Source organism: Microdochium trichocladiopsis (assembly GCF_020744255.1).
Source record: "Microdochium trichocladiopsis strain MPI-CAGE-CH-0230 chromosome Unknown B0I36scaffold_2, whole genome shotgun sequence".
Taxonomy (NCBI): domain Eukaryota; kingdom Fungi; phylum Ascomycota; class Sordariomycetes; order Xylariales; family Microdochiaceae; genus Microdochium; species Microdochium trichocladiopsis.
The window spans coordinates 1,408,568-1,436,234 of NW_025763545.1; the positions used below are offsets into that span (position 1 = coordinate 1,408,568).

General features: G+C 56.9%; 10 protein-coding genes across 10 annotated transcripts; 4 read left to right on the top strand and 6 right to left on the bottom strand.

The window, feature by feature from the left end:
* The first annotated feature begins 449 nt into the window (after positions 1–449).
* B0I36DRAFT_428105 (uncharacterized protein) lies at positions 450–3,906 on the top strand. The gene is made up of 2 exons (XM_046162442.1): positions 450–1,167; positions 1,234–3,906. Exons 1-2 carry the CDS (start codon positions 692–694, stop codon positions 3,680–3,682), a joined length of 2,925 nt encoding a protein of 974 aa, XP_046016605.1. The 5' UTR covers positions 450–691; the 3' UTR covers positions 3,683–3,906.
* A 699-nt stretch (positions 3,907–4,605) lies between these two features.
* On the bottom strand, positions 4,606–6,602 carry B0I36DRAFT_314167. Its single transcript, XM_046152721.1, has one exon. It carries the CDS (start codon positions 6,513–6,515, stop codon positions 4,713–4,715), a length of 1,803 nt encoding a protein of 600 aa, XP_046016606.1. The 5' UTR covers positions 6,516–6,602; the 3' UTR covers positions 4,606–4,712.
* Positions 6,603–7,146: 544 nt separating this feature from the next.
* Positions 7,147–12,397, bottom strand: B0I36DRAFT_359172 (uncharacterized protein; the record flags this gene model as incomplete). Its single annotated transcript, XM_046158094.1, has 2 exons — positions 7,147–12,086; positions 12,163–12,397. 2 exons carry the CDS (start codon positions 12,395–12,397, stop codon positions 7,147–7,149), a joined length of 5,175 nt encoding a protein of 1,724 aa, XP_046016607.1.
* A 404-nt stretch (positions 12,398–12,801) lies between these two features.
* On the top strand, positions 12,802–14,432 carry B0I36DRAFT_314169 (putative mRNA splicing protein). Its single transcript, XM_046152722.1, has one exon. The coding sequence runs from the start codon at positions 12,928–12,930 to the stop codon at positions 14,344–14,346; it is 1,419 nt and encodes a 472-aa protein (XP_046016608.1). The 5' UTR covers positions 12,802–12,927; the 3' UTR covers positions 14,347–14,432.
* On the bottom strand, positions 14,425–15,564 carry B0I36DRAFT_314170 (40S ribosomal protein S9). Its single transcript, XM_046152723.1, has 3 exons — positions 15,391–15,564; positions 15,189–15,287; positions 14,425–15,096 (listed from the first exon to the last, which is right to left on the bottom strand). The coding sequence occupies exons 1-3, from the start codon at positions 15,453–15,455 to the stop codon at positions 14,685–14,687; spliced, it is 576 nt and encodes a 191-aa protein (XP_046016609.1). The 5' UTR covers positions 15,456–15,564; the 3' UTR covers positions 14,425–14,684.
* A 217-nt stretch (positions 15,565–15,781) lies between these two features.
* Positions 15,782–17,189, top strand: B0I36DRAFT_314173 (60S ribosomal protein L21). Its single transcript, XM_046152724.1, has 3 exons — positions 15,782–15,959; positions 16,131–16,198; positions 16,322–17,189. The coding sequence occupies exons 1-3, from the start codon at positions 15,924–15,926 to the stop codon at positions 16,698–16,700; spliced, it is 483 nt and encodes a 160-aa protein (XP_046016610.1). The 5' UTR covers positions 15,782–15,923; the 3' UTR covers positions 16,701–17,189.
* Positions 17,190–17,199: 10 nt separating this feature from the next.
* On the bottom strand, positions 17,200–18,133 carry B0I36DRAFT_314174 (uncharacterized protein). Its single transcript, XM_046152725.1, has one exon. It carries the CDS (start codon positions 17,863–17,865, stop codon positions 17,338–17,340), a length of 528 nt encoding a protein of 175 aa, XP_046016611.1. The 5' UTR covers positions 17,866–18,133; the 3' UTR covers positions 17,200–17,337.
* Positions 18,134–19,308: 1,175 nt separating this feature from the next.
* On the bottom strand, positions 19,309–21,224 carry B0I36DRAFT_66806 (uncharacterized protein). Its single transcript, XM_046163187.1, has 2 exons — positions 20,620–21,224; positions 19,309–20,520 (listed from the first exon to the last, which is right to left on the bottom strand). The coding sequence occupies exons 1-2, from the start codon at positions 21,048–21,050 to the stop codon at positions 19,404–19,406; spliced, it is 1,548 nt and encodes a 515-aa protein (XP_046016612.1). The 5' UTR covers positions 21,051–21,224; the 3' UTR covers positions 19,309–19,403.
* A 2,571-nt stretch (positions 21,225–23,795) lies between these two features.
* Positions 23,796–25,999, bottom strand: B0I36DRAFT_359177 (ABC1 domain protein; the record flags this gene model as incomplete). The annotated part of the gene is made up of 2 exons (XM_046158095.1): positions 23,796–25,017; positions 25,101–25,999. The coding sequence occupies 2 exons, from the start codon at positions 25,997–25,999 to the stop codon at positions 23,796–23,798; spliced, it is 2,121 nt and encodes a 706-aa protein (XP_046016613.1).
* A 671-nt stretch (positions 26,000–26,670) lies between these two features.
* Positions 26,671–27,308, top strand: B0I36DRAFT_314178 (uncharacterized protein). The gene has a single exon (XM_046152726.1). The coding sequence runs from the start codon at positions 27,015–27,017 to the stop codon at positions 27,243–27,245; it is 231 nt and encodes a 76-aa protein (XP_046016614.1). The 5' UTR covers positions 26,671–27,014; the 3' UTR covers positions 27,246–27,308.
* The last annotated feature ends 359 nt before the right edge of the window (positions 27,309–27,667 follow it).

Genomic DNA, 27,667 nt, shown 5'->3' on the forward strand with positions numbered 1-27,667 from the left:
GTGACAATGCCCATGCGTCAGAGCATGCCGCAACTAGTCGTACAGTTGTAGAGTTTTGGTGCTCTTCCGAGCCCAATGCGCATGAACTGGAGGCAGGAGGAGATACCTGCCACTAGCTGCCCTTTGTTCGGACGGACAGCCGCTTTTGAGAATCAGAAGACGAGACGGGAGGCAGTTCAAGCCCCTGACTTTGAAGCATCAGAGGTTCGCATGCAGTGTGGCTGACTGCCGGACCCCCCAGCGCTCGTGCAGGATAGGTATGCCCAAAAGCGGCGGACATGCGCTAGCGGATGGCAGGGCGATCCCCTGTGCGCGGGGCCGCGGGCAGGCCCAGACCTGGGGTCCAGTGCATGTGACGTCGCAGAAGCCGACCTCTTAGACTAGCCGTAGGCTGAGGTGTGTTTGCAAGCTGCGTGGCTTCCAGGCTGTCCTCACACCAGACCACGCAGCACCCGCTGCCAGTCCTGCTGCCAGCTCAGATCACATACACCACTTCAGGCCACACCTTCCATACCCTGGGCCAGATCACCGCGTGTAAACGGCCGCTTCGACCGATGACGACACGCTGCAACTACGAGTCGGTAGCACCTCAGGGCCCGCTTTGCCCGCTGACCGACATCCTCCTTGATGGCCCGGCGATCGACCTCGCTGCGAAAACCCCCAACAGCATAGCCTTCGCCAGCAGGTAGTCATGGGCACCTGGACGAGTTTCCTCCTGGCCTACCTCCTGGGTGGCGTCACATTCCTGCCGATACTCGTCATCCTCGTCCTCCTGCACGCTCATCTCACGTTCCCGGTCCTCGAGCCTGAAGGAGCGACGCCATTGCGTAAAGAGAGCGACATCGTCCAGCCTGGCGACGACACCGATGCGCTTGACTCTTACACCTCGCAGAAGTCGCCAAAGCCAACATTTGCCGCAGGCAACGACGTCGCCTCAGGCTACTTTGCAGTATGCCGTGACTACACCCCCATGGGCATTACTGCCAAGCCCATCGAGCGTGTCTCTCCGGCCGGCTCGACAACGGTCGCCGCCCCGAGTCAGAGCGTGTATCAATCCATGTACAAAAGCATATTCGACAGGAAACAAGGACCCGGCCCGTTGGACGACAACAAGGCGCTTAGCCAGCGTCCAAAAAGAGCAGGCAATGTGTTCTTTGTCGTGCTGAGGTGAGCATTTGCGGAGCTGCGAGCTTTGAAGCCATGGACATCAAGGTTGACCAAAACTCGGAGCAGACACGGGCATATCATGCTCTTTGACGATGAGGAGCAGCTCGAGGTGCGCCACGTCATATCGCTGGCCCACCATGATATTAGCATTTACTCGGGAGAACAAGCCACCCCGGAAGGCGAGCTGTTTATCAAGCGCAATGCCCTGCGGCTCGCACGCAAGACGGCCAACAAAATCCTGACTCCAGATACCCAAGTCTCCAAGCCGTTCTATCTGTTCTCGGAGAACTGCTCGGCCAAGGAAGACTTCTACTTTTCATTACTCAAAAACCAGGAGCAGACCTTTGGAGGGCCTGGCTCTGCCCCCAAGCCCAGGACGTTTGACGTCAAGAACATCATCTCGCTTGTACAGAGGCTCCACTCCAATGAGGAACAGATGCAAACACGTTGGCTCAACGCACTCATCGGGAGGATATTCCTCGGCATTCATGGGACCAAAGACATCGAGAACTCGATCCGGGAGAAACTCACGAAGAAGATCTCCCGCGTCCAGCGTCCCAACTTTCTGACCAGGATCGAGATTCGCAATATCGACACAGGGGACTCGGCGCCATTCATCACGAACCCCCGGCTCAAAGACCTGAACGTGGAAGGAGAATATGTTATGGAAGCCGACATCAAGTATACAGGCAATTTCAGGCTCGAGGTGGCTGCTGTGGCTCGAATCGACCTTGGGAAAACCTTGAAAGCCCGCGAGGTCAACCTCGTACTCGCCGTTGTGCTAAAGAAGCTCGAGGGTCACATTTTTTTCAAGATCAAGCCGCCTCCAAGTAATCGGATATGGTTCTCCTTCCAGTCCATGCCAAAGATGGAGATGTCAATTGAACCAATCGTCAGCTCGAGGCAGATTACATACACCGTCATTCTGCGACAGATAGAGAACAGAATCAAGGAAGTTATGGCGGAGACACTCGTGGCGCCTTTCTGGGATGACGTCCCGTTCTTCAGCACCGAGCACAAGCAATGGAGAGGAGGAATATTCGAGGGCGATGACGCCGTTGAGCATGCGAAGGATCACGAGCAGGTCGCCGCTCAGTTGGGCCAGGTAGACGAGGTCGCACGAGTTGAAGACTCGCCAAACGCTCCTTCTTCCCCCGAACTACCACCAGCCGAGGCTAGCCATAATTTGCCCAATCTGGATGGCTCACATACTTCGGGTTTCTGGAACCGCAAACTCACACCTAGAAAGACACACGGCATCGCAGGAAACCATCACGCTGCTTCAGTCTCTGCCACGGAGCTGGACACCGGCAGTACTCAGACTCAGACTTCGGCACCAGAGCCACCCCGAGTTATGAGGACAGCTTCATTTTCGGCATCTACCCCTGTGGTTGGCACCGATCCCACACACGCAGATACGTCCAAGACGAGTTTCGCCAAGGATCGAGGGACGGCAGCGATCTCCATGGCCAGCATTTCAGCTCGCTCTCAGAACTCCACTCCTGGTCACACGCCCGTCGGATCACCTTCCAAGGGCTCCTTGATGGATATGGCTGTGAGCCACTCGAATTCCTCGTCAGAGCAGAATCTTGTGGATCCCTACCAGGACGATTACACTAAACCCGGCCGGCGCGGCACTATATCGTCTATTGGCAGTACACACAGTCAATCAAGCGACAACGGCGGCACTACCGACCCGTCCAGCGCATCAACTCGGTCTGTGCTCAGCGGCACCGGCTCAATCGGAAAGGGATTCTTTGGGCGTAGAGAGACTGGACTGTCTTCGCACACACATGAGATGTTGAGTGATAAACGAACCAACACTCTCGCGGCGGTGTCTAGTGCAGCTGCAAGTGCCAAACGTTGGGGCTGGAACGCAATACAGCGGCAGGCTGAGCGGTCAGCTAATGGGCGCAAGCTCTCTGATCCGCCTTTGGATCTGAATCAACCTATGGGACGAGGCCAACCACTGCCTCCACCTGGCACTCCGCTGCCGATGCCTGGTCAAAAAATACAACCAATTACTGTCCCGAGGAGAAAGCCCGTCTCGGCAAATGCCTCGCCCAGGATGGACAGTGTCGAGGAGTTTAAGGGCGAACAGCTCGCGCCCCCTACGCAGCCGCCCATGACACGACGGAGACGTATATCTGAACACTGGGGACATGACATGCCTGAGGAGAATGACCTCGTCGTTGAAGCGCCAAACGAATCGAACCCGACGACGCCGCTGCATGAAGTGCCTGCGGATTATGGCGGGCACTGGACGGACGAGATTGCAGAGGCTCCGGCTGCCGACACGAGGACGACAAGCAGTGATTCCGTGACCGTCGCGTCGTCACGGTCCAGCCAGGTCGAACCTGCAAGCCAGACCTCGATGGGAAGCACAACGGAGGTGCCTCCGTCATTACCTGCGCGGAAAAGCCTGGTGCAGGACGACGACGAGGACGGCTTCTCGAGCTGGATGGACAACGGGGAGGAGCCTCCGAGTGTGAACCCCGGTGTGGTTGGGGCATGAGCGACCGTACCCTGGGGGGGCCGTCGCGGCTGACATGAAAGTAATCATTCTGGGAGTTTTGGATACCAGCGGCGCAATGGAAGGGAGGTCTTCCCGTGATTTGATAAACCTCGATAGCTTCATAAGCTGAATACAAGAAGAAAGGCAGAGAATAGATAAAGCCTGTCTCACATGAGTCGTACCAGTTCTAGAATGGAATCCACCACAGATGGCACCCAGCCGAGTTGCCCGAAGTTTGCAATAAGGATGAAGTGCTCGTGGTGGATGATGTCTGCGTGATGGGGCATGACCTGCTTTCGCGAGATCCGTCTTTGTGCCTAGGAGCAAGAGAGGATTGACCTCACCCAGGTCCGGCAAGGCTGTCTGTGTATTGCCGAAGATGGCATTCTTCACTCCGCTATAAATTTAACCGTACTCGACTGGACAATCAGCTGATTGCTCCCCTCTCAACCTATTTAAACATTTTCCCTAGTAGTTGCCCTTTTTCAGTTGTTTCTATTCCCTATGACTTTTTTCTTATCCGGAGCCTTTCCTTGGACTCTCCCTTTTTGTCATCCTTTTACCCTTAGATATCGAGTGTTTTCCCCTACCTTCTTTTGGACTTCTTTTATGTGTGTAGTTTATGACTTAGTGGTCTCTGTCCCTATTTCCCTTTATTTTTAAGTTGTCATTTGCTTTTTATTTTTTATTTTTTATCATCCATTCATCTAATTTTGTTATCCCGGGTATCAACTACTCATTTAATCAAGTTGTCGGCATAACTTAGGGGGAAAAAAAACGGGCGAACTCACTTCGTCAACTTGCATGTCAGGTATTCCGGATTTACGAAGGCAGATTAGGGGCCACCAACTATTTTACCTGCCAGTGAGGCATTCAGCCCAACGAGCCATGCACATTATCAAGCGAACGGACACTAGCAGGGGTTTCAGCAATAATCTCTCTTTTCCTGTCTACTCGCCTGCTTATGCTTGCATAAATCAAAACTCCCGCTCTCGAAGCAACCCCGGGCCTCCCCCTTCTACTTCCGTCTCTACACAGGAGAAGCATCCAGCGGCGGCGGAGCCACGTGGATCTGCCAGTACTGCTTCCACCCCTCTTCTCTCTGGCCGTGGTACTGGCCCCAGCCCGCGCTCTCGTCGTAGTCTGGATAGTCTGCCTTTTCTCTGAGCAGGCCTCTCCTCTCACCCCACTGCCTGTTCGCCGTCTTGTTATCCCCGGCGGGGCCGAGGAACCACATAAAGTCCTCGCTGACATGGACGTACTGCCGCAGCCCCTCATAGACATCAATTTTGGCCCCCGTGGTCCACGAGAGGAGTAAGGGCACGATGAGCGGGGCGTCGGTCACGGAAGGGTGCGAAGTCCCCAGGGACGTCATGAACCAGGACGGGTTGTTCTTGGGAGGGGCGTTGTTCTCCCGCACAATGTCACGGACGACGTGGAAGTGCGGCCGGCCGTAGAAGATGGAGCTAGTTGCGGACCAGGAGTTGGAGTGGATGACCAGGATTGGCACGGCGATGTCTGGATTCAAGTGCCCAGAGGACTTTCCTGGGTCGAGAACCACAGCGCCCGCGAAGGGGAGGAGGTTGTTCTCGTCCGTGTGAGAGGGTTTAAGCGCCTGCAGAACACCCGTGGCGCCGTAACTGTGACCCGCGAGAATCATGGCGTCCGTGTTGAGTCGGCCCGACCACTGTGGCAGGTGTGTGCCCTCGAGGCGTGAGTTTGAGGCGAGGACTTTTGCGCCCTCGCCGGCATTGATCTGCTGGAGCGTCTCCACGACGGATTCGATCTCTGCTTGGCGGAAGGCTAGCTGTGCCTTTTTGAAAGAATCAATGTCCACCTCTTTCTCCTCGGACGAGGAAGCCGAGGTCGAACCAGCTGGCAACACAACATCCTCAAGCTTGAATAAGATGGCCTCTTCGCCCGGCTTTCCCTCCCGCATTACCAGCGACCCGGGGCTGGAGCCATCGCGGTGCTCGATGGCGGCAACGATGTAGCCCCTACTGGCGAGCTCACCACAGTAGTGCGTGTAATCGGTCCGCGACGAGGCCATGCCATGCGTGAAGACGACGACCGGGTAACGGGCCGAGTCTGGGTGGGACGCTGGGGCAGAGCCAAAGATGGCCTGGGCCGGGTCGGCAGGTGACTCTCGGTCATGCTTTAGACTTGAGGCACCGTCTTCGGGAACCGTAGCAGCGGGTGGAGCGCCGCCCAGGGGAATATCGACCTGTGCCGGAATGGTCAAGCTGCCCGCGAGTCCAGCAAGGACGGCCGTGAAGAGCGCATTTGTGAACCAGTTGCTGATGCCCGCGGCCTTCGAGTAGCCTTTGGCCGTGAGCGCCACGGGTTTTGGGACCCAGCGGTGCAAAGGCTTGTCGGAGGCAACGTCTCTGCTGGCCGGGTAGTAGAGGGTGAAGAGGACCGTGTCGAGCTGGAAGGCGTCCTTGTCGGTGCCCTTGAACTTTGCCGGGCTGATGACGCGCGGGTTCGAGACGGGGACTTCCAGGTCGATGGCGCCGACGGCGTGGGGGCCCGTGTAGGCGGGCAGTTTGTGGGCAAAGAGCGGCTGCGAGGTCACGGTGCAGTAGGCAACGTAGGCGACGACGGCGAGCGCGAGGGCCCGGCGCCAGGTGAGGATGCGGCGAGGACCGCGGCGGGCGAGGAAGAGCGAGGTTGGAGAGAAGCGGCGCCACGGCCTTCGCGATGGTTGGACCCGGACATGTGGCTGTTGTTGTGGGGTGTCGAGAGGCAAGACGTCGTCCTCGGTTTCACTGTCTGGCTGGTCCGAGTACGGCTCCCGTACGGGCAGCATCGTGTAAGCCTGTTCGGGGCTCATGATGGCGATTCTGGTCGAGTGGTATGGACAAGAAACAACAGGTGCAACGGGTCTACACCCATGGTGGTTTACCGGTCTGTCTCGTCTGTCTGGAGCGCCCAGGCACCGACGTCATCGCCACTGCCCGCTGCCAAGCTCCGCCCGTCAACCGCACGTCATGTCACGGGCCAGGGGTCCAACCCCCCCCCCCCCCCCCCCCGGAACTCCCGTAGCTCCCGCAAGCCACAACACAACTAACCAACAATGGTGTGATGGCCAAAAGCAGCCGGCTAAAACATTGAACCCACTGCCTGAAGCAAAGCTTCCTTGGTCGGAATTGAGACGCCATTAATGCACCTGCGTAGTGCACATGTCCAGAGTCGCATCCGATCTGGGGGTGGGGCCAGATCGGACTTCGCAGGGGCTCTGGACCCCCATCGAGCTGGACCCTGGATTGTCCCTGGCCTGCGCTTCTCATCGAGTCAATCTTTGCACATCTCTGGGCCGACACTTTTGGCAGGGTGTGGACGGATATCGGTCACGACTAATCATGGTTCTCATCAATGTAAGAGGTCAAGTAGATGTATGGTGCATTCAACGCCGTCGCCATGCCATGCATACAGGAAAGACACCACCTCCCTGGCCTGCCCCCTCACCACTCGAGCTCTTCCATCCTCACGCTCTCTGCCAGCAGCATCCGCATCGCCGGCTCCACCACGCTCTTCTCCGTCCGGTACCTCGACCCCTGCTTCATCCGCGTGTAGAACACGGGGCAGTCCTTGCTGTCGCACGGCACCTCGTCCAGCGGCGCCAGCCCCGCGCAGCTCTGGCACAGCTTGTGCACCTCGAGCAGCTGTGCCTCCTCCCGCTTCAGCTGCGTCTGCAGGCTCACCAGGCTGCCCGGCGCGTCCTGCTTGCACTCGTCGCACACGCTGCCCTCGTTCTCCGTCTTGCTGCTGCACACCAGGCACGCCGCTGCCTTCATGTAGCTCTCCAGCGTCTTCCTGACAGCCATCAGGGCTCCCTGTCCGGCGCTCATGCCCCCAGCAGCCACTAGACCCCCTGCGTTCTCAACCCGCCGGATTCGCTGCACCTTGGGCATCTCGTCGTACCAGCCGCGCACATTCGCTCCCACCAGGTTGAAAATGCGCTCCAGCGGTGGAATCAGGTTCTTCGAGATGTAGTACTCGGCGTCCAGCTGGAGGTGCGAGTTGGCAAGCAGCTCTTCCGGCGCAATGCAGCGGTCGATGAGCCGAGCGCCAGGCGCGCCCGTCACCACAACATAGGGCACGCGCTCGCCGTACTGCGGCTCCGCCCGCGCGTCCTCGAGCATCCTCTTGGTGCTAATCAACGCGCCGGGCGGCGGCGGGCCCCGGTCGCTGTAGGTACCCAGCTTGACCTCCTTTGCAAACGAAAAGTCCTGTACCGACACGTCCCCGCGCATGATCTTTGAGCACTGCTTCTGGAAGTATGCCTTGACCTGGCTGAGATCAGCCGTTTCAAACAGGATCTTGAGGGCTTTCTCTTCAATCTTTTGTTCTGCGGGCGTGCCGTCTCTCCGCACAGTCTCAATTCCCTTGGCATCAAACTCCGGCTTGACCTGGTCCCTGCTCTCATACTTGTAGCCAACATAACGCTTCTTTGCCAACAGGACGCATGGATGATAGACCTTTTCAAACTTGAGCTTGACGGGGCGAGGGTTCATGTCCGTGATGGTCTTGGCAATGTCATTGCCAATGTCGAAAGCCTGGTCCCTGGTCCGTCCTGGCAAGTAGATGAACAGACTGTCAGTATCGCCGTACACCACCTCGGCTTTCCATTTCTCGACCGAGTGGATCAGCGCAATCGATCTCTCGAGCGTCTCTCGTGCTGTCTGCACAATGCTATCCGCAATCTCCGAGCATGGCATTCGGCCGGAAAACGAGGCAGACGTATAGCCGTATGTGACGTTGGCGAGCAGCTTCAGAGCCAACTGCCTATTGTTGAGCAGGCGCTGCAGCGTCCTGTCCTCCTTGTCCTGCTTCATGCCGCTTTTCACCATGACACGTGTCTCCAAGATCTCAGTCAGCATCTTGGCCAGGAGCGACTTCCGCACCTCGGTCTTGCAATACATCATGCCGTTCGGTGCAATGTTGATGTGATCTTTGAGCAACGTGAGCAGCATTTGCTGTCTCTTGTAGTCACTGAAGCCCATCTTGCTCGTGCCTCTCCAGTTGTTGATGCGCCCCAGAAATGTCGAGTAGCAGTAGTTGTACGCAATCATCACACTGGGATACAGGCTCTGAAAGTCAAGGACCAGCAGCGGGCTGTTGTAGAATGCGCTCTGTGGCTCCATGACGAGCGGTAGGCACTCGAGGGCGTTCTGTCCCCCGACCTGCTTTCTATCTGGCGATACGAGCATGAAGTTCTCTGGTTTGGCAATGCGGAACATGATGGACTCGACCTTGAATTGAGAGCCACGAGAGAAGACCGAGAAGAAGTCGACACCCAGAAGACGTGCCTGCTCACTCGTTCTTGGAATGAGCTCGTTTGCCTCGAGAATCTCAATGTCGAGCTTGACTCGTGTCGAGTAGTACCGGAGCAGCTTACTCATGTCTCGGTACCTGCCTCCGAGGTACCAGTCCGTGAGGGTTCGCCATGGATAGTGCGGGATGCGTTTATGTAACACGTGCCAGGCCATATTCTCCATGGTATATTGGAGCAGGTTCAGCTCCCCTCTCATGGCTCGCCAGATATTAATCACGTGCCGTCCGGTGACACGGATCGTCGAAGTAGTATTGAAGCCCCAGCGGTCGGCCTCCTTTCCAAATCTCCCGAAGGACTGGCTCTTCATTCTGGAGAACTCGTCACAGAGGTTATAATCATATTTGAGTCGAGCTCGTTCGATCAGATAGCCCCAGGAGCTTCCGTGGACCTCATAGCCAGTCAAAATGTCCGGGTCGTGAGTCCTCACAATCTCGACCATGCGCACCATCAAGTCGAGCTCTGATGACTCTTCCAGGACTTCCATTGGCGTCTCTTTCTGCATCCTCCTTGCCAAGCTGCCGTCCTCGGAAAGCACAATGATGCCCGACTTCAGTGCGAGGGACGCGTGATCACTTGTGGCAAAGGTCTCGTCAGATTTCGTGCACCAGAAAATGCATCGCACCTCATCCTCTTCTGGATTAGGCACGAGCTTGCCTCGCGTGTTGACATGGATTTCCAGGCTCATCGTGCTCATGTATTGCGCTTCGTGCTGGACGCTGGTTGATGAGACCTTCTGGGAGTACTTGAAGCCGTTCTTGTTCTTTGGTGTTGGGCCTTCGATTTGCGAAAGATATGGCTTCAGGTCCGGGTCCTGAATGGAGATGATCGGTGTCGTTGAAGGGGCAGAAGCCTTCTGCCGTGCTTCACACCATACCCGCACCTCGCCAGCGGTAGGTGGGGGTTCGGCAATTTCCCAGCTTCGCAGAGTGCATAGACGCTTCGATTTTTCGTAGGACTTGGTGTCGCTATCGAGGCGGACATCCAGAGGTGTTTCGGATTTTTGTCCGAAGGACGCAGGTGAGTCGCCAGTCGCGTCGAAATCGGGCAGGAATGGAACTGTGTTGCCCTCGAGGCGGAATTCCTTGCCAGCATATTCTCGAAGTCGAGGAGGAACATCCTTAGCCTTGCTGTAATAGGCATCCTGGTAAATGACATCGGGTTTGCCAGTCGAATTGAGCGTCCGCAAGACCTCCGCCTTGGACGGCACTGGCTGGCCAAATACAAAGAATCGGGCGTCAAGTCGGGGTGCACACCCGACATCAACAAGTTGGGTAGGCTGAGCAGCCTTCACGGTGTTATCGGAAGAACTGATAGACTCTTTCTTGCCGCTGCCATGGACGAGTGTCATGACATGACTTGCATGCTCTGACTGCGAGGAAACAAGCTTCTGCAAATCGTCGCCTTTCTGGCTTTGCTGGGAACTGCTCTGCTGACTCAAACGGAGTTTGGTACTTGGGTCGTTCGGGTCCTTCACAACTGGGAAATTCAAAGTCTGGGTGCCAGGCTTCTTGGGCACTTCGGCTTTGTTCGTGGAGCGTGGTTTCTGCACGTGTCTGCCACTCTCTTCGAGTATGACAGGCGACGTCACATCTTCAAGTGCCTTGACACCAGCGTCTTCTTCTGGCTCCAATAAAAACCCAACTCGTCGGCGCTTGGGTTCCTCTTCTTCTCCCACTGCCGATGTCGTTCGCTTGAGAGTCAGCCTGTTGCTCCCGCCCGCTGGCTGCCGAGGAACCTTGCTCACAAGCCCGTGCTCTTCAGCAACGGACATGAGCATATCCGGCATGCCAATTTTGTGCCGCATACCGGTGACTAGAGCACTTGGATATATGCCCTCTGGCAACGAGTCTGGAGATGAGGTCTCTGCGGAGGCGTCTGCAGAAGTGATGGAGGTGACGTGTTCACCACTAGAAGGTCCGCTACCACTGTCACTCATTGACTTTTTCCCCTTTCCAGGGACTGAAGCACGAGGCCCAGTCTGGATGGAGTCAGAGTTATTGGGAGCGGCCTGTACGCTGTCTCGTATACCCTGCATAGCTTGAAGAAGCTCCTCATCAGAGTCATCCGGGAACAAGTCCGCACCATCATCGGCGTCAGCGATCCGATCTTCGTCAACCACAATGCTGTTGTTTGGGTCGGCATCTTCCTCCGCTAGCGCTTGTGACAGTCGGAGGCTGAGGAGGAGATTCTCCGGATACAAGTCCTCGACAGACTGCAGAGCTGTCTTGACGGTGTGCGCGAAAGGGTGCTCCTTCACGAAAGTGTCTACGGTCACTGTCGGATCGCCGTGCTGTATTTCCTGCTCGATCAAGGCCCGGATGTTTTCTCTGTATTCCTCCTCGTGAAGCCAGCCCGGCGGCTGCGAATTTCGCGGATCAGCCGACATCGACACCAGGACTTCGGGTGGGAATGGACTACTGCCGGGATCAGGATTCCGCATTCTCCGTTTCCGCCTCTTCGTCTCATCCTTCCACAAGCCGGCCATGCTGTGCACAAGCTTCATATCGGCTGGGATCGGGTCTTTGCGCTCAATAAAATCATGATGTATACGCCTCTCGTGCACCTCAAGGCGGTTGAGAATATCCTGGACACAAATGTCCACCTCGATGGAACAATGACTGACTCTGGGGAGATCCGCGTCATCTGTGATGTGCCTTTTTGGTACAGACTGGCTGTGCCACAAGTGCAGAGACTCTTCGCCATCCTTATGGTGGGGGACTGGGGCTCGAAAGCATGTTTTCTTGGCGTCGAGATATGCGCAGCCGAACAGGTTGTAGTCGGTCATGAATTGAAGAAGATACTGGAGATGAGCCTCGTGTGGTTGGAACCTCTGCTTCATGATGACACCCTGCAGGAGCAGCTCCGACAGTCGGGTCATGACCAATGGATTGAGCATGTAGATCTTGAGATAGAACTTGTAGCCGACATGCATGCCATAGAAGGGAATGCCCTTGACCAGGGTGATCCTGGCCACGAACTTGCTTTTTGCATCGTACACGTTGCGACGATAGCTAACTGCCAAAGCATGGTCGATTGAGAGGTGCAGTCGATAGATGTATGCAGAAACTAACCGTCCGGGTCAGGGGAACGTCCCTAAAAGGATAAGACTTTGACAGGCTCGAGACCCTGGCGCATAACTTACCTTCCTCAGGGTCGAGATCCCCAGGGTACTCTATGTACAAGTATGGAAATGCCCCGTGGACATGGGCGCAGACTTTCTGGCCGGTCTCTGTCGATCCGAAAATGCGGACGACCGGTACCTTGGGCTGCTGCTTTCGTTGGGATGGGCGGACATCGTTGCGAAGCTGGGGATCATATTTTGTTGGAGTTGCCTGGTAGTGATCCATGCAATTCAGGCGAACTCTGAATACGTCCATGACGTCTGCGCATTGCAAGGGCCGCGTGCTCACTCAGGACCGAGTGAACACTAAGATGTAAATCACGGCATCAGTAGGATGAGTGGCCTGCCGGAATTGAGCCTGCTGGTTGCTTCAGCAAGTGTTGTCCTAGGAGCATCTGCGCGAGCTGAGGCAAAGACGCGGATGGGATTCACATGCTCAGACGCGTCCAAGACCTGCAGGCGGCGCTCACGGCGACGCCAAACCAGGTGCGTACCCAATGCGGCAATGCGGCAAGTTCCCAAGGCAGGCAGCCAGCGCATCCACAAGTACCTAGATACCTGCTAAGCACAGGTGCTCGTGACCCACTTTAGCATCGGAGCGCTGCTAGCGCGACCAATGCCAGCGACTGCTTCCTCGACATATTTCCTCCCCTGCAGGCAACTCTTTTGGCTTTCAAGGTCAACTTGCGGCCGGAACAAGACAATACCCATCTCAGCCTTGTTCGCATATAATCGAACACCAGTCGTTGCACAGCTCACTCGCGGGCATCGCCTCATCCATTCACGATGCCAGCTCCACCACCTCCCCCCAATACCCGGCGCGATGGCGGCGGCAGAGCGTCCGCGGCCTCCAAGGAGGAGAACGCATACATCCCGTCCTTCATCAGCAAGCGGCCCTTCTATGCCGTCGACGGCGATGAGTCCACAGACTACCTCGAGCATCAGCGTATTCAGAAGCCAAAGGACGACGACAAGACGAAATGGTACGACCGCGGCAAGAAGCTCGGCCCAGCCGCGACCAAGTACCGCAAGGGCGCGTGTGAGAACTGCGGTGCGATGACACACAAGACCAAGGAGTGTCTGTCACGGCCGCGAGCAAAGGGCGCGCGGTGGACCGGCAAGGACATCCAGGCCGACGAGGTAGTCCAAGAAGTGCAACTGGGCTGGGACGCGAAGCGCGATCGTTGGAACGGTTACGACCCAAGAGAATATCGGCAAGTGATGGAAAACTACAAGCAGATGGAGGAGCTCCGGAATCAAGCGTCAGGGAAGAACGATACGACCGGAGACGACGATGAGGAAGCGGACACGGGCGACAAGTATGCCGAAGAGGTCGACATGGGCAAACATCAAAGCACCGCAACAAGACAACTGCGCATACGAGAGGACACGGCAAAATACTTGTTGAATCTCGATCTCGAGTCCGCCAAGTACGATCCGAAGACCAGGAGAATTGTCGATGCTGGCGCGACAAACGACAAGGCAGCTCAGCTGTTTGCGGAAGAAGGATTCCTGCGCGGATCTGGCGAGGCCGAGGCATTCGAGCAGGCACAGAGATATGCGTGGGAGAAGCAGGAGAAGAGCGGCGACACGAGCCAGCACATGCAAGCAAACCCGACGGCAGGAGAGTTCTTCCGCAAGAAGGAAAGAGAGCAGGCCGAGAAGGAGCGTGCCGCAAAACTCAAGGCGCTGGAGGACAGGTACGGTGGCAGCACGCACAGCATGCCTGCAGCGCTGCGCGACGTCATCGTGACAGAGTCGGAACAGTTTGTCGAGTACGACGAGGCTGGCTTGATCAAGGGAGCGCCTCGCGCCGCGGCCAAGTCGAAATACGCGGAGGACGTCTTCCCGAACAACCACACCTCGATCTTTGGCAGCTGGTGGTCAAACTTCCAGTGGGGTTATGCTTGCTGTCACTCCTTCATCAAGAACAGTTATTGCGTTGGTGATACAGGGAAGCAGGCCTGGGAGGCCTCGGAACGACAAAGGAATGGCGAGGGACTTGGCGAGGAGGAGGATGGCACGGCGGTAGAGGAGGATGTGCAGACTCTGACGATAGAGCCCGCGGCTGGGACGAAAAAGAAGCGGCCAGTAGAGGAGATGACTGGCGGCGTCACAGAAGCCGAGATGGATGAGTATCGGAGGAAGAAAGTGGCCGCTGACGATCCAATGGCGAAATACTTGGGAAAGGACGAGCTAGTCTAGAAATTCAGATCTGAGAGGCTAGCCAAGACCAAAACAGCCAGTCCATTCACGGGCACTATGCAAAATAAGGCATCGATATTGTGTGGAGGTTTGTTTGTCATTGCTATTGCGTGGCCTGAAGCAATGATAGATTGTGTTGTGTACACATGGTCACGAAACCGCAATCTGCCGGGCAGGGGCCATTCGAGGATTGGTCAAATTCTCATGCATTCCGGGAATCCCTTTTGGCCCTAACGCCAGGAGCTTTTTAAGATGTTTTGCTCCATATGCCCCGTACTATCAAGACTTTTATTCCGACCCGCTAGCCTTCCGTAAACAATTCAGGCTGGACAGTACATTTACTCCTCATCCTCCTCCTCCTCGGCGTCGTCGCCCTTCTCGGCGGACTTGGCCTTCCTTCTCCGGACACGGCCGGGGCGGCCGCCACCGAAGGGCGAGGCCAGGGAGAAGTCAATGTGCTTCTGGGAGTCGAGGCGGACAATGAACGAGGGGACGTTGACGATCTGCTTGCCGACGCGGATGTGGCGCTGGCGGATGAGGACACGGGCGTGGTGGATGGACTTGGCGAGGCCGAGCTTGTAGACACAGGTCTGGAGGCGGCGCTCAAGGAAATCCTCGACCTTGAGGGCAAGGACGTAATCGAGCTTCATGCGGGACTCGTCGAGGACACCGACGCGCACGAGACGGCGAATGAGGGCATTGCCTTCGAAGAGACGCTTGGGGTCCTTCTCGTCGAGGGTGAGCAGCTCACTGTAGGCACACAAGAGTTAGCATATGCATTCATCCCTAGTATGTGGACATGTCGACTTCTTATGACATATATCGGACGAAGAGGGACTTACCGAGCAGCACGACGAATCTTGGAGAGGGTGAGCTGGACACGCCAGACCTCACGCTTGTTGCGGAGGCCGTACTCGCCAACGAGCTTCAACTCGGAGTCACTGTATTACCGGAAGAAAAAGAATCCATCATGTCAGTCTTTTGCGATTCACAACGACATGAAAGATCGAGCACGCTCGCTTTCAGTGGCCGGGTGATACTGACAGTCGGGCGGCCTCGAAGGGGCGACGGGGGACCTTGGCGGTCTTGGAGTAGGACAGAGGAGCCATGGTTGCGACTGCTCAGGTGATCTCGATGGTCGTTGGGCGTCGAGATGTCGTTGGGTGTTGGGGCTGTCGTGTCGTCGTGGAACTGAGGAGATCGCGAGGTCGGGAAAAGTTCGAGACAGCAAGCACACAGAGACGGCAGGGGCCAAAAGATTGGGAATTGTGTGGAAGGGCAGAAGCGCGCTAGTCCCGAAATGGCCTGGTGAGGGAGTCTCGCTTAGACTTTTCTGTGATTGAGGTGGCCTGTGCGCCGCTCCACTTCCTCGAGCCCGATTTTGGGCTGTGAGCCCAGAAAAATCGAGGGCCGCTAAGCGAATTTCTGGGTTTGGCAGGGGACGCAGGCGTCCCGGATCTTTGTGCCTGTCGTCCTGGAGTTAGTCGCCGAGACGAAAAGATAATCGCAGCAACCACCACCACGACAACCACCACACCCGACCACCGTCAGGCCAGCGACACCACATCACCGTCACAATGGGTCACTCTTACGGTATCCGCAGCGGCACTCGCGTACGTTCCCATCGGCTTCCCCTCAGACGCTGCACGAACAGAATTGCTGCCGGCGCAGCTGCGACTAGATGATGCGGCTGCGACCGGAGGCACATTCTGGGAGGGCAAGCAAGGGGACAGGCACCAATTGAGGAAACATGGTCGGCTAACTGGAATAATGCTCGACTGTAGTATGCCTTCTCCAGGAACTTCCGGGAGAAGGGTATGATCAACCTGTCCACCTACCTCAGACAGTACCGGTACGAACCCACCCCGCCAAGTCCAGCGACCAGTCGGACACCTTGAACCATGGAAGACGGCAAGGAACGACGGGGACATTTCGTGAGGAAGAGGTTTTTCTGACAATAACACACAACACACAGGGTCGGTGACATCGTTGACATCAAGGCCAACGGTGCCGTCCAGAAGGGTATGCCCCACAAGGTCTACCACGGCAAGACCGGTGTCGTCTACAACGTCACCAAGTCTGCTGTCGGTGTCATCATCTACAAGAAGGTCAAGCACCGGTACATCGAGAAGCGCGTCAACGTCCGGATCGAGCACATCAACCTCTCGCGGTCGCGCGAGGACTTCATCAAGCGCGTCAAGCACAACGCCGCCGCCAAGAAGGAGGCCAAGGCCAACGGCACCGTCGTCCAGGTCAAGAGATCACCCGGCCAGCCCCGCGACGCCCGCCAGGTCTCCATGGCTGACAACAAGCCCGAGACCGTCGTCCCTATCGCCTACGAGACCACCATCTAAACATGGGACGTCTCGCTTTGTGTTATGACGTGGGAACGGGGGATGAAAGAGAAAAACGGATGTGGTGGTGTTCTGGGTCTACCGGTTGCGTTTTTTCGCATTGCATTACAAGGGCTTTTCTCATTGCGTGGGGCCTGGCACATGAAATATCTTCGGGAGTCTCTGAAATGGCAGGCATGGACATGAGGGATATCTCTACAAGATACAAACAACAAAAAGAAAAGAGAAATTATACCATTGCCAAAAACAGAATTTCAAGCTCCCAGGCCAAGCGGCCCGGAAGAATCGCGCTTGCGTGGGTAACCCAGGTCAGGCAGACGACGGCAGGTTTTCTCGGAGATGCCACCGCGACCGCCTGCTCCGGAGCATGGCGCCAAAGGACATGATCTCATCCCGCTGGGAAGAGTAGGGGGCTTGTCAGTCGTGAGACGACATCTCCCAAACGGCGTCCTTATGTTAGGATATAAATACCAACAACGTTAACACTCATTGGACATTTTGACAGTTGTGCCAGATCGTATGGTGGACCTGCCTGTGGGGATCTAGTTTGCTCTATGTGAATGACGCCAAGACGCACGATTTGAGAGAACTTGAAGCCATTTAATCCTCTTCCAACAACTGGTCTCATGCTCTCAACTCACTGAGCGACAGCCATCTCATAAGTTGGCAGTTCGCCAACCTTTTCAACCTCCTGCACCTCCTCCGCCTCCACAACCTCCTCCTTCTCCTTCATCGGCTCTCCTCCCATCATCGTCATCATCCTCTGTCTCTCCTGTTCTTCCCAAACCCGCTGCCGCTCTCGCTTCCCCTCGCGGTGTTCCACAACCATCCTCACAAACGAGGCAATCAATCCACCTCCTCCGCCACCCCTGCGCGCACCACCACCACAGCCACCTCGACGAGGACGGCCACCACCAGCGCATCCCCCGCTCCGGCAGGAGCGCCGCTGCTGCTGGCCAATGCAGCGATGAGCCATCCCGTATGAAGTAGGGCCGCCTGCTGCATAAATTGCCGCCGCGGAAGTTGTCGCCTCTGCAGGAAAAACAGCAGAGTACGCCTGCATCTCGTCGCCCTGGTGGTGGTGGTGTTGGTGGTATTGGCCGGCTGAGGGGTCTAACATGGCCGCAAAGGCGGCGTTGCGTTGGGCTCTCCTCTTGCAGCACATTGTTGTGTCTTCCGGTGATATATGCTACTTCTTCTATTCTTTTGTTTTATGGCTGTGTGACCTCGAGAATGAAGGAGGGGCTGCACAGTAGTCCCGGTAGTTGTTGTCGTTGCCGTGTGTCGTTTGAATCCTCAAACCCCAACACTCGAGCAATGTCCCAGTCGAACCTGGCAGGTTGTTTTTCAAAGTGCAGGCTTCGGTGCTTTTGGCTGGCGATGTATTTTGTTTGTTTTTGCTTTTGTGGTCTTTCGTAATAGTAAAAAAAAGGCTAGTGAATATGTCTGCGCAGATACTTCCTGCCCGAGATATCTTCATCAACCCCTCCTTGCCTGATCACTGGATCCCAGGGCTGAATTTATACATCTCCCCCTCTCCGGGCCCTTATGTCCCTTGATCCCTTTGAAAGGACCATTGACTAGTCATGAGGTACCATAGTAGGACTAGATGATAACACCTCTGGGCACCACTTCAAGGGTCGCAATCGCTCTCGCCAATTAGCGACCAACTACATTGCCCGATCCGCCTCCAGGCAACAGCTATTCTTTCGCTGTCGAGGCTCCCAAAAAGCTAAAGTTGAAATTGCGACCCACATGGCACATCTGAGTGGCGGTCGAACGGGCTTTGCCTCGCAAGGCGGCTGCAGGAGGAGGGTGCGAGCTGAGTTAGTTGAGTGAGATGCAGTTCTGTTTGGCGTCGTCTTGCGTCACCACCCGACTGTCTCGGCTGCTAAAGTGTTCGCACTCGCATTCTGGAAGTCCGCGAAAGTGGGGCCCATAGCTTTCAACCTGACCAATCTGCAAGCAGCTTGCGACTACATGGTAAGTAGAGCGACCATTGAGACTTCAGACCACTTCCCCAGTGAAAAAAGAGGTTGTCGAAACAAGCCTGCCTCGTTGTGCTTGGTTTGCAGCTGTCCGAATTATCTCCTTGCATGGTGCTGATTTGAGAGCAAGAGAACGCGATACATACCGAAGGCACTGTCCATCGTGCGCACGAGACACGATCACTTGAGGGAGAAGTTTGACTGCAACATGGTCCTGCTCATCGTTGACCTTCATCTAAATTTTTAAAATACCTAAACAGGGGGGTTCCGGAATTCATGGCGCCTCCAGCTCGCTATGACATAGTGCAGAGCATTCCGCACGTGCTAAGAAGATTGGCAGGGAAAATGTACATAAGGCCACCAGACCTGGTTGCTTCCATCCCACCATTGAGCGATCGTGCTGCAGTCTTGCGGGAGCTCCCGCCCAGCCCGTGCACGGGTATTCATGTGAACAATGAGTTTGCCCGGGGACTTTTGTCTGGTGAGAGAAAGAAGTTGCCGCATCGCAGCAGTTTGATACTGTGAACAGTCCGCGCTAGAGTACTCATAAGATACAAATTGGTCCCCGCGCTCTGCACCACTGGGGAGTTGGGTCTGCGACAAGGGAATCAAAAAGAAGCAAAAGGGGTATGCTGCGAAGATCGAAATGACAGAGAAAATGGGGTAATGAAAGTCGCTAGCGATGCGGCAAACTGTCTGGGGGGGCAGCTTTCCTTCAGTGGCGGCGACTCTGAGGGTCACGCTGCTTGAGCCGGCTCGTTCTCCAGCCCTCATACCACTGTTCACGACTAGCCTCACGGAGCTCGCCACGCCACTCGCTAAACACGGCTTCCTTGAGACGGGTAAAGTCACAGTGCTCAGCGTCGTACGGATTGGCAAAACCCCATGGGAACTTGCGGCCAATGACACCTGGCTCGTAGATGTCGGGGCTGATGATGGACATGGGCAGAAGGGGCGTCTCGTCGGTTTGCTCCTGTTCTTTGGCCTTGCGGACAGAGTTGGCAGATCGTCTTTTGGCCTCGGGCGAGGTGCGACCCTGGATAGGGAGATCATCCGAGCTGTCCTCCGGGTCGGCATCCTCGTCTTCGCCTGTCTGGTCGCTGTGGCCATTCTGCCCGCCATGTTGCGCCTCTTCGTCTTCTTCTTCCTCGTCAACCTCGTCGATGCGGTTTGAGCCGTTTGAGCTATCGTCGTCTTCCTCATCATCGAGACCAAGAGGGGCGAGGGGGTCGAAGTTGGCCGTCTTCAAGCTTGTCCAGACGGTCTTCTTGAGCACGGCCATGTGAGCCGTAGTGATGGTGTCGGCTTTCGAGATGACCGGAATGACTGTGGTCTTGCCCTGCAGAGTGCGCATGACCTGGAGGTCGAGATCCTCATCCAGACCACCCACGACCCGGTGTGCGTGGCCAAGGCCATTCGAGGTTGACTTGGCCGCCGCGATGTTCCTGTCGAGCCGGGAGGGGTCGAGAATAAGGAAGACGGCATGGATGTGCGTATCCTGAACGCCCGGTGACCGCACCACCTTCATCTCCTCGGCAAAGGTCTCCTCGAACTTGCTCTCCAAGAAGGTTGACATCTCTCTTAATTGAAGATCAACGACATTCTTCTCGAGGCCCTCCGAGTCCCAGATGGTGAGGCCCACACGCTCGCCGTCAATCTCACTTTCGAGATAGTGTGGGATGAAATTGCCGGATGGGGTTGCCTTGCTTGTGACTTCTTGCTCAATCTCAGTCGAGCGCTGCGAGCGCTTTGTGGGCGGCAAGGCAAGCGACGTCTTGAGAAACTCGAGGAAGGACGTCTTGCCGGCACCGCGAGAACCAACAATGAGGATGCTAGATGGCGGGTAGATTGCTCCATGATTAGCTTGTGGTATCTTGGAGGAGATCACTGCCTCGGGAAATGTCAGATTTGAGCAGCAATTGAGGACTTACTTGAAAGGCGTGGGATCTTTCCGGCGACGGACTCTGCGGGGGCTGTTGATGGTGCTGACGGCACTGCTGGCATAGCTGTAGCGACCCCGATGGGTCATGCTCTCAGTGCGAGCATACGGGTCGAAGCTGGCGGGCACGGGAGGCACTGGCGGCGCAGGACGAGCGGACGAGGTCGACTTTCTCGGATCAATTGAGCCACGGCTGGCTGGCCGAGGCGGGAAGCGGTGGAACGAATGATCTGCCTTGCCGGACATGATGGCGAGCGAGTCTGGGCGGCTGTCGCCTCCGAAAGTCTGAAGATCGGGGGGCTGATAGAGGGCGGGCAGACGAGGAGGAGACTGCGGTGCCTTGGGCTCCTGCTGGGCTTGCTGGCCCTTCTTCTTGCCCTTTGACCCGAGGTCGCCAGACTTGCTGCGTTTGAGTAGCATCATGTGTTGAGAGGGAGGAGCGACTGGGAAGCGGCTCCTGGGTTGCAAGGGCGGTGCTGGGCGAGGGTCTGATGGGGCAGCCGCGATGCTGGGAGGCGGCGCGTGGGGGAAAGGGCAGCTCGAGATGGTGCGGTCCGGCGTGTACTAGAGAGAGGAGCTACTCGGGCGCGGACACTGCTGGTGCGACTGCTGGAGCGGGCGACGACGGGCGAGCGCGGGCCTGGGCGTGGAGAGGCAGAGGCAAGATTGGGTTTGGGATGGCGCCAGAGAAGGGAAGCTGGTGGGGGGGGGGGATGGAAATGCCCAAGCAGCGGTTTCAGCCAGAGTGATGCCGTGGACAGGTCTTGGGTGTTATTGCCCGTCCAGCTGCTTGGTGGCTCTTGTTTTTCGTCTCTTTCTATTCTTTCTTGTTTCGTGGACGACGGCCTGGGATTGCCGCGTGGTTGTGTGACGCCAGAGGTCTGACCTGCTCGTGGCTGGGGGGAGAATTGGGGTGAGACAACGGGGCGGGGACGACACAGTCGGCGGTTGCTGCAAGGTGAAAGGGGAGAAAAGGATAAGAAACGAGTGAGGGAGGAGTGATTGGGTCAGTGAGGGAGGGAGCAGCCACAGGCTCAATGGTGCCGAGGATGGACAGCGACACTGCTCGAGGGCATCACGACACTTTGCGAGTGGCCGACAGAACGAACGGACAGACAGACGGACGACAACCAGCGATGGTGAGCAACGGACCCGGGGGCGGACCTGGCTGGCTGGCTGGCTGGCTGGCTGGCTGGCTGGCTGCAGGAGGACTGGAGTCGCGCTGCAGGCAGGGTTCCCCTATTCTCGGACCAGCAGCAACGACGCTACCTTGCTGGTTAGCGCATGGTGTTGCCAACCCGCGCCGGTTGCTGCAGGCGCCCCCACTTGGCAATCTTGCAGAAAGGGTCCGCACGTGCGTGCGCGCTGCCTCATTGGCAACTGGGCAGTAACCAAGAAATGTCCACCTGGGCAGCACCCAAGTGCCAGGCCAGACACTCGTGCTTCACCAGTGCCGCTAACGTCGATCAGAGACATGCCGATGCGCTGGTGGTCCAGGCGGCAGATGAAACACGCCTGGGCGGTTGCTGCCGACTGGTCCTTGAATTCAAATAATACTTAGTCAAACCAAGTCCCGGCGACCAGAACCCACGATGCAGAAGCCTCTTGGCCTCTAACCACGTGGCACAAGTAACGGCCCAAAAGTCCCAAGGTCGTTGAATGCATCCGTTGCTATCCCAATCAGGCGTTCCAGCGCACCGCAGACCGAGCAAAGCCGTCGTCCCGCAGCACCCTCAAGCAGCCGCTCCTACTCGTCAGCCCAGGTGAACGCGTCGCGGGTACAAAGAATTCGGAGAGGACGAAATCTGCGCAGCAAAATGCGATGGTCGCCTGTAATTTCGGGCCGCGTTACCATGCGAAGAGCAGGGGTCTGTCGATGGATGGGCAGCGTGGCCACACGATGATAATAAGCCGATGCAGGTGCCCAGCCGTTGCGAGCCCCTCTCCCCTTGGTCGTGTGACAGACCGGACCAAGCTGATTTTGGCTGTTCTGGAAAAAGCAGAGACAGGCCTTGCGATTCCGTGGTCAAACGCCCGGGCGCCCAGCTGCAATATGACAAGTGCAAGACAACGTGCACTGTACGCTCACCTGTCAATTACTAACCCGACGGCAGCTAGAACGATGCAGACAGTGGACGGATGGGAATTCGAGGAGCGGGCGTGTGCGTGCTGGATCTGCAAGCTCTCCCGGCGGCGGCTTGAGCCACTTGCAGGGGTCTTGACGCAGGTACGACTCGGCCGCACCCTTGCGCTGACGGGGCATCATCCCATGTGTCCGTCCACACTGCCGCCGCCCTCCTCCTCCTCTGGCTTGCACTTACACGCCACGCGCTTGAAATGGACCCCTCGATTCTCTCGCAGCCCATTCAGATCAAACAGGACTGGCATTTCGACAGGAATCATGGGTCGATAAAGTTCACGACGTTTTGGACGTGCGCTCTTGTAATCAAGCGCTGAGAGACCCTTGTTCAACCCTCTCTTGGTGGCCATGGTTGCCGCACTGGGGAGCTCCGCACGCAACATGCAGCCTGGGAACCCCGGATCCACACACGAGCTTTACTTTCATCATCGGACGACAAAACTTGAAACCCTCACTGGGGAATGCATGTCGTGAGATGTTCCTGACCCCACGATACTGCTAAAGCTGCCTTAAGGTTTTCACAATCACCGCAGCCTGATCCTCTTTCTGCCCGTGGACTGCTGCTCAAAAGCGTATTTCGCACGTGCATGACAACAGCCTTTAGCTCCACACTCTCTGCGGGAGCTCTCCGTGTGATGCAGCTCAAACACCCATATATTAATTATTGCCAGACTTCTCAAGGGCAGTCTGAAGCTATACTTGATGGCAGCGCGCGTTTTTCCACCACGGAGAGTATCGTGTTCGACGACTCAAAAGCCAAATTCACGTCAAGCAGGAAAAGCGGAGGTTTTTTCTATTCGTATGTGAATCCCCAATGATGTCTCTCTAGAAAAAAAAAAAAGGTCTAAACCGATACCGCTCGTGACTGCAGGCACGAAAGACACATGATGGTTGCTCCCCCCCAGAATCTCTCGCCGCGAGTAATACACGGGTCTACCAAAGTATAAATGTACACGGCAAGCTCCCTTCTGCTCCCTCACACACACACACACACTCCCTTCTCTTACACACCGATACAGCACAAATCTTCACCCATCAAAGACGTTGTGCTGCAGGTCAACCCCATAGTCCTTGGCGACATCCTTCATCCTCGCCTCCATCTCGTCCTCGAACCCCATTCCCAGACCGAGCCACTGCCTCACCCGCGCCCAGTAGAAGGCGAAGTCGGTGGCGAGCAGGACGGTCTTGAAGACGAGATGCCGGCACGCATTGAGCGCCCGCTCGCGCCACGAGAGGCTCGGGTCCTGGAACAGCGACCGGCTGGCCCAGTTGCCCATCATCTTGACGCGGTTCACGGGGCTGCCCATGAACTGGTTGTTGCCCTGCACGATGCGCATGTTGCGCCCGATGAAGATGAGCTCCTTGGGCCACTTGTCCTCGTCCGACAAAAAGTCCTTGAGCCCGGACTTCATGCGCTGCTGCATGTCGAACTGGCGCTTCTTGGCGTCCTTCTCGGACAGCTCCGAGACCAGCTGCTTCCGCGTCGACTCGTCGCCGCCCTCGTACGGCTTCAGGAGCGTGGCGCTGGCGAACAGCTCGGGCGCGTTGATGCCCCAGTCCTTGGCGATGTCGGCAATGGTCGCATTGTCCAAGGTCATGAGCGACTTCCAAAACAGGCTGTACTGCTGCCGGAACTTGGGCGTGAGGTACAGGTACAGGCCGTGGTCGATCAGGACAAGCTCCGGCTTGCCGGAGGGTAGGCGCCGGATAAAGATGTTTCCCGGGTGCGGATCGCAGTGCACGACTCCCCACTTGTATATCTGCGCCGAGAAGAGGTCGACCATGGTCGTCATGACGTCCTTACTTGACAGTCCCAGGCCGGCTTTGCCGTTGCGGCCCCGCCACGACTCCCGCTCCGGCTTGAGCTTCTCCCGGTGCGGATTCTCGCGCAGCTCCCGCCGCGCCGCAGCCAGGTCGGCTGCCGAGAAGTCCAGCTTGGCGCCGTGGATTCCCGCGGAGCCCTGCCCATAACCGCCTATCCATCTGTTCGTGGCGCCGGCCTTGTCCCAGAGCCGGACCCCCTCGATCCACTCCGTGACGAGCACGCGTTTCGTGGTAAACTCCGGGTAGATCTGGGGGATGTAAACTCTGCCGCGTAGGCCGGGCTCGGCGTTGACCAGCCCACGCATCGTCTCCGAGTTCCTCGCCTCAGACTCAAAGTCGGTCTCGAGCATGAGCCGCTCCGTCATGAACGGCACCACGCTGTACAGTGGAAGGTCGAACCACCAGGTATATACCTTCATGACGACCCTAGAGCGCAGCGAAGCGGCATGTCAGCACATGTTGCCGTTGTCCAAGAAAGAGTTGGTGGGCTTGGGAACAAATTAACTCACTTGAAAGCCCACAAATCCCAGCCAACCTGAGACGCAATCTCGGGCTTTTGGATCTTGACCGCAACCTCCCGGCCGTCTGGCAGCCGGGCCCAATGGACCTGCGCGACGCTGGCACTGGCTCTAGCCTTTCGCTCCATCAGGCCTTTGCCTTCCTCTCCGGTGAAGCTGACGCCGAACACTTCCTCGGGCGTCTTGCCCCCAAAGTCCTGGCGAATGACCTTTTCCACTCCAGCCCAGTCAACCTGCGGCGCATCGTCAAACATCCGCGCAAACATGCGCTGGAATTCGGGCGGCAGGACGGCGGACTGCATGGCAATGGCCTGACCGAGCTTCAGATACAGGCCGCCGTTGTGCCGTAGGAGATCAAAGAGACGCTCTGCGCTGCGCCGATGGAGGTCGTCAATAGTGCCACCAGTCAGTGGCTCGGGCCGGAAGTTGAGCTTGTAGTCGAGGGCTACCAGCAGTCCCAAAGAGAAGGTTCGCAGTGACCGGCCGAGGCCCGAGGCAAAGAGCGTGCTGTCGACGGCATAGATCGTGCCGCCGATCACGAGCAAGGTCAGGAGTCGGCGACCCCATTTGCGGCTTCGCTTGTACTCGCGCGCGACTTTCGGCTTGCCCAGGGACTCTGGCGAAGGGGGCCGGAGCGGTTCGAAGCTAGGCTGGGTCTGATAGCCCCGTTGGAGGGGAGGCTGACTGCGCCGGACCGGCAAGGGCGGGATTGGCTGCCGTAGAGAGTTGGTCGTGGTCGAAAGTGTTGACAGCGTGGGTGAGCCAATGTACCTCGTCTGGCTCAATGTGTAGGCCGTCCGAGTGTTTGCTGTCCGCGCATGGGCGCGAGAGAGTGCTAGCAACGGCTGCACTGGCGACCGAGCACCGCCTAAGAATCGGTTGCGGAGCATGACGACCGCGGGGAGGAACCACGGGTCGGCTTCATGGAGGTTGTCCTTGCCTCGCTGCCGTTGTACAGTGCTCAGGAGCTTGCCGTTGACCTGCTATCGTGGTGCAAGACAAGGTAGCGTGCGGTTGTGGTTGGGTCGAGGGGTGAAAGGACGAGGTTGTTGGTGGAGGAGCATGGTGGTCATGACTTCGCGAGTCGGATGACGCTGATGTGGCTCGGTCTTCTATCAGTACGGCCGCGCAGAACCCGATTTCCACTTATCGCCGGCCCCGATCGGGGCCAGACACATCTCCGGCGGCCAAATCTGGGGCTCAGCGGCCCACAGCCGAGGAGGTACTCTGGATCGAGCTGTTCGCCCAGGCTCCAATGTCTACTCCAGGGATGACTTCTGCTTTCAAATATCCTTTTGCATATATGCACAATCGCGTGTCAGGTTCGCCAGTTGTAATGACACGCTTGGGATCGAAGTGCGGCACGTAAGTCACCTGAATTTGGTACAGGCCTAGCACTCTCCTTCAGGGACGAGCTGCAGAGCTAGCTCCATCGAGTGCTTGGCCGGGATCGTGGCCTATTCGTGCATTTGGAGCGCCGCAGTCATCGTGGTTGTTATCATTCATTTTGCTAATGCATTGGAAGTGCCACGCTGGGAAAGCGGCCGACGTCACGAGGAAAATCTATGATGTGGTGGTAAAACGATTGAGCTTCTTTTCAGCAGCATTGGCACGACGAGAAAACAACCTCTGGGGTACTCATCCTGACTTGCCAGGAGATGCATGACAGGAATGGTTGCTGGTCATCGTGCTTCACGAACGATACCCCAATATGACCTCGAGTGGTGCTTACGCGTGCACCACCCACGGCTACATCGCCGGTTGGATGCTAGCTGAGAAATACCTGGTCCATCCGCGGTTCTGAGACTGATTCTGTCTGAAGACCCTAGCGCAAATCACTCGTCGAGCCAAGACCAAAGTTGAGATGACTACGATACCCTCGCTGGACGACAAATAAACGATACTATGCAAGGGTGGTGCGTGCTTTTGAGCAGGCACAGCCTGTGTTGTGCGGACGTGCTTTTAGGACCCAGTCTCGCCAGTGTCATGGCCTGGCCTGGCTGCCGCAGAGCCTCAAGCCGGTCTCAGGCGCGGATCCACTGGTCCTCGCGTGCCAAAACACTCTTTGGCGCGGGCGCGCTCAAGTCTGGACGCTGGGATCTTCAAGCTGCCGTGTTTCAGACTCGGTCGAATTGACGCAACGCCATAATCATTGGTCCGCGCTTGGTGCGTGCTCGTGCGATGGGAGGAGTGCATGACATCTGACTAACGTCGGATGTGGCCGATCGTGGCCGGGCCACTCAAAGTGTAACGCTTTACGTTGGACATTGCTTTCCGCTCAGACAGCAGCAAAGAGCTCGGGCTGCCTGCTTAGAAGCCAGGACTGCCAGACAGTACTATTTGCCGCAGATGATTCCAGGAACAGAGCCCGGAAGTCCCGTGGTCCTCGGTTGATTTGGGGTGCTGGTGCTGACTTTTTGAGCTTATCGACGACAGCAGCTGCCGACAATGCAAGACGGGGTTGCAACAACTAGACAAGGCAGCTCGTCCCTGCTAGACCTAGGTAGTGCAAGGCCCCCAAAATTATAAGCTGTGCCACCTGCACTGAGCAAAAGGTC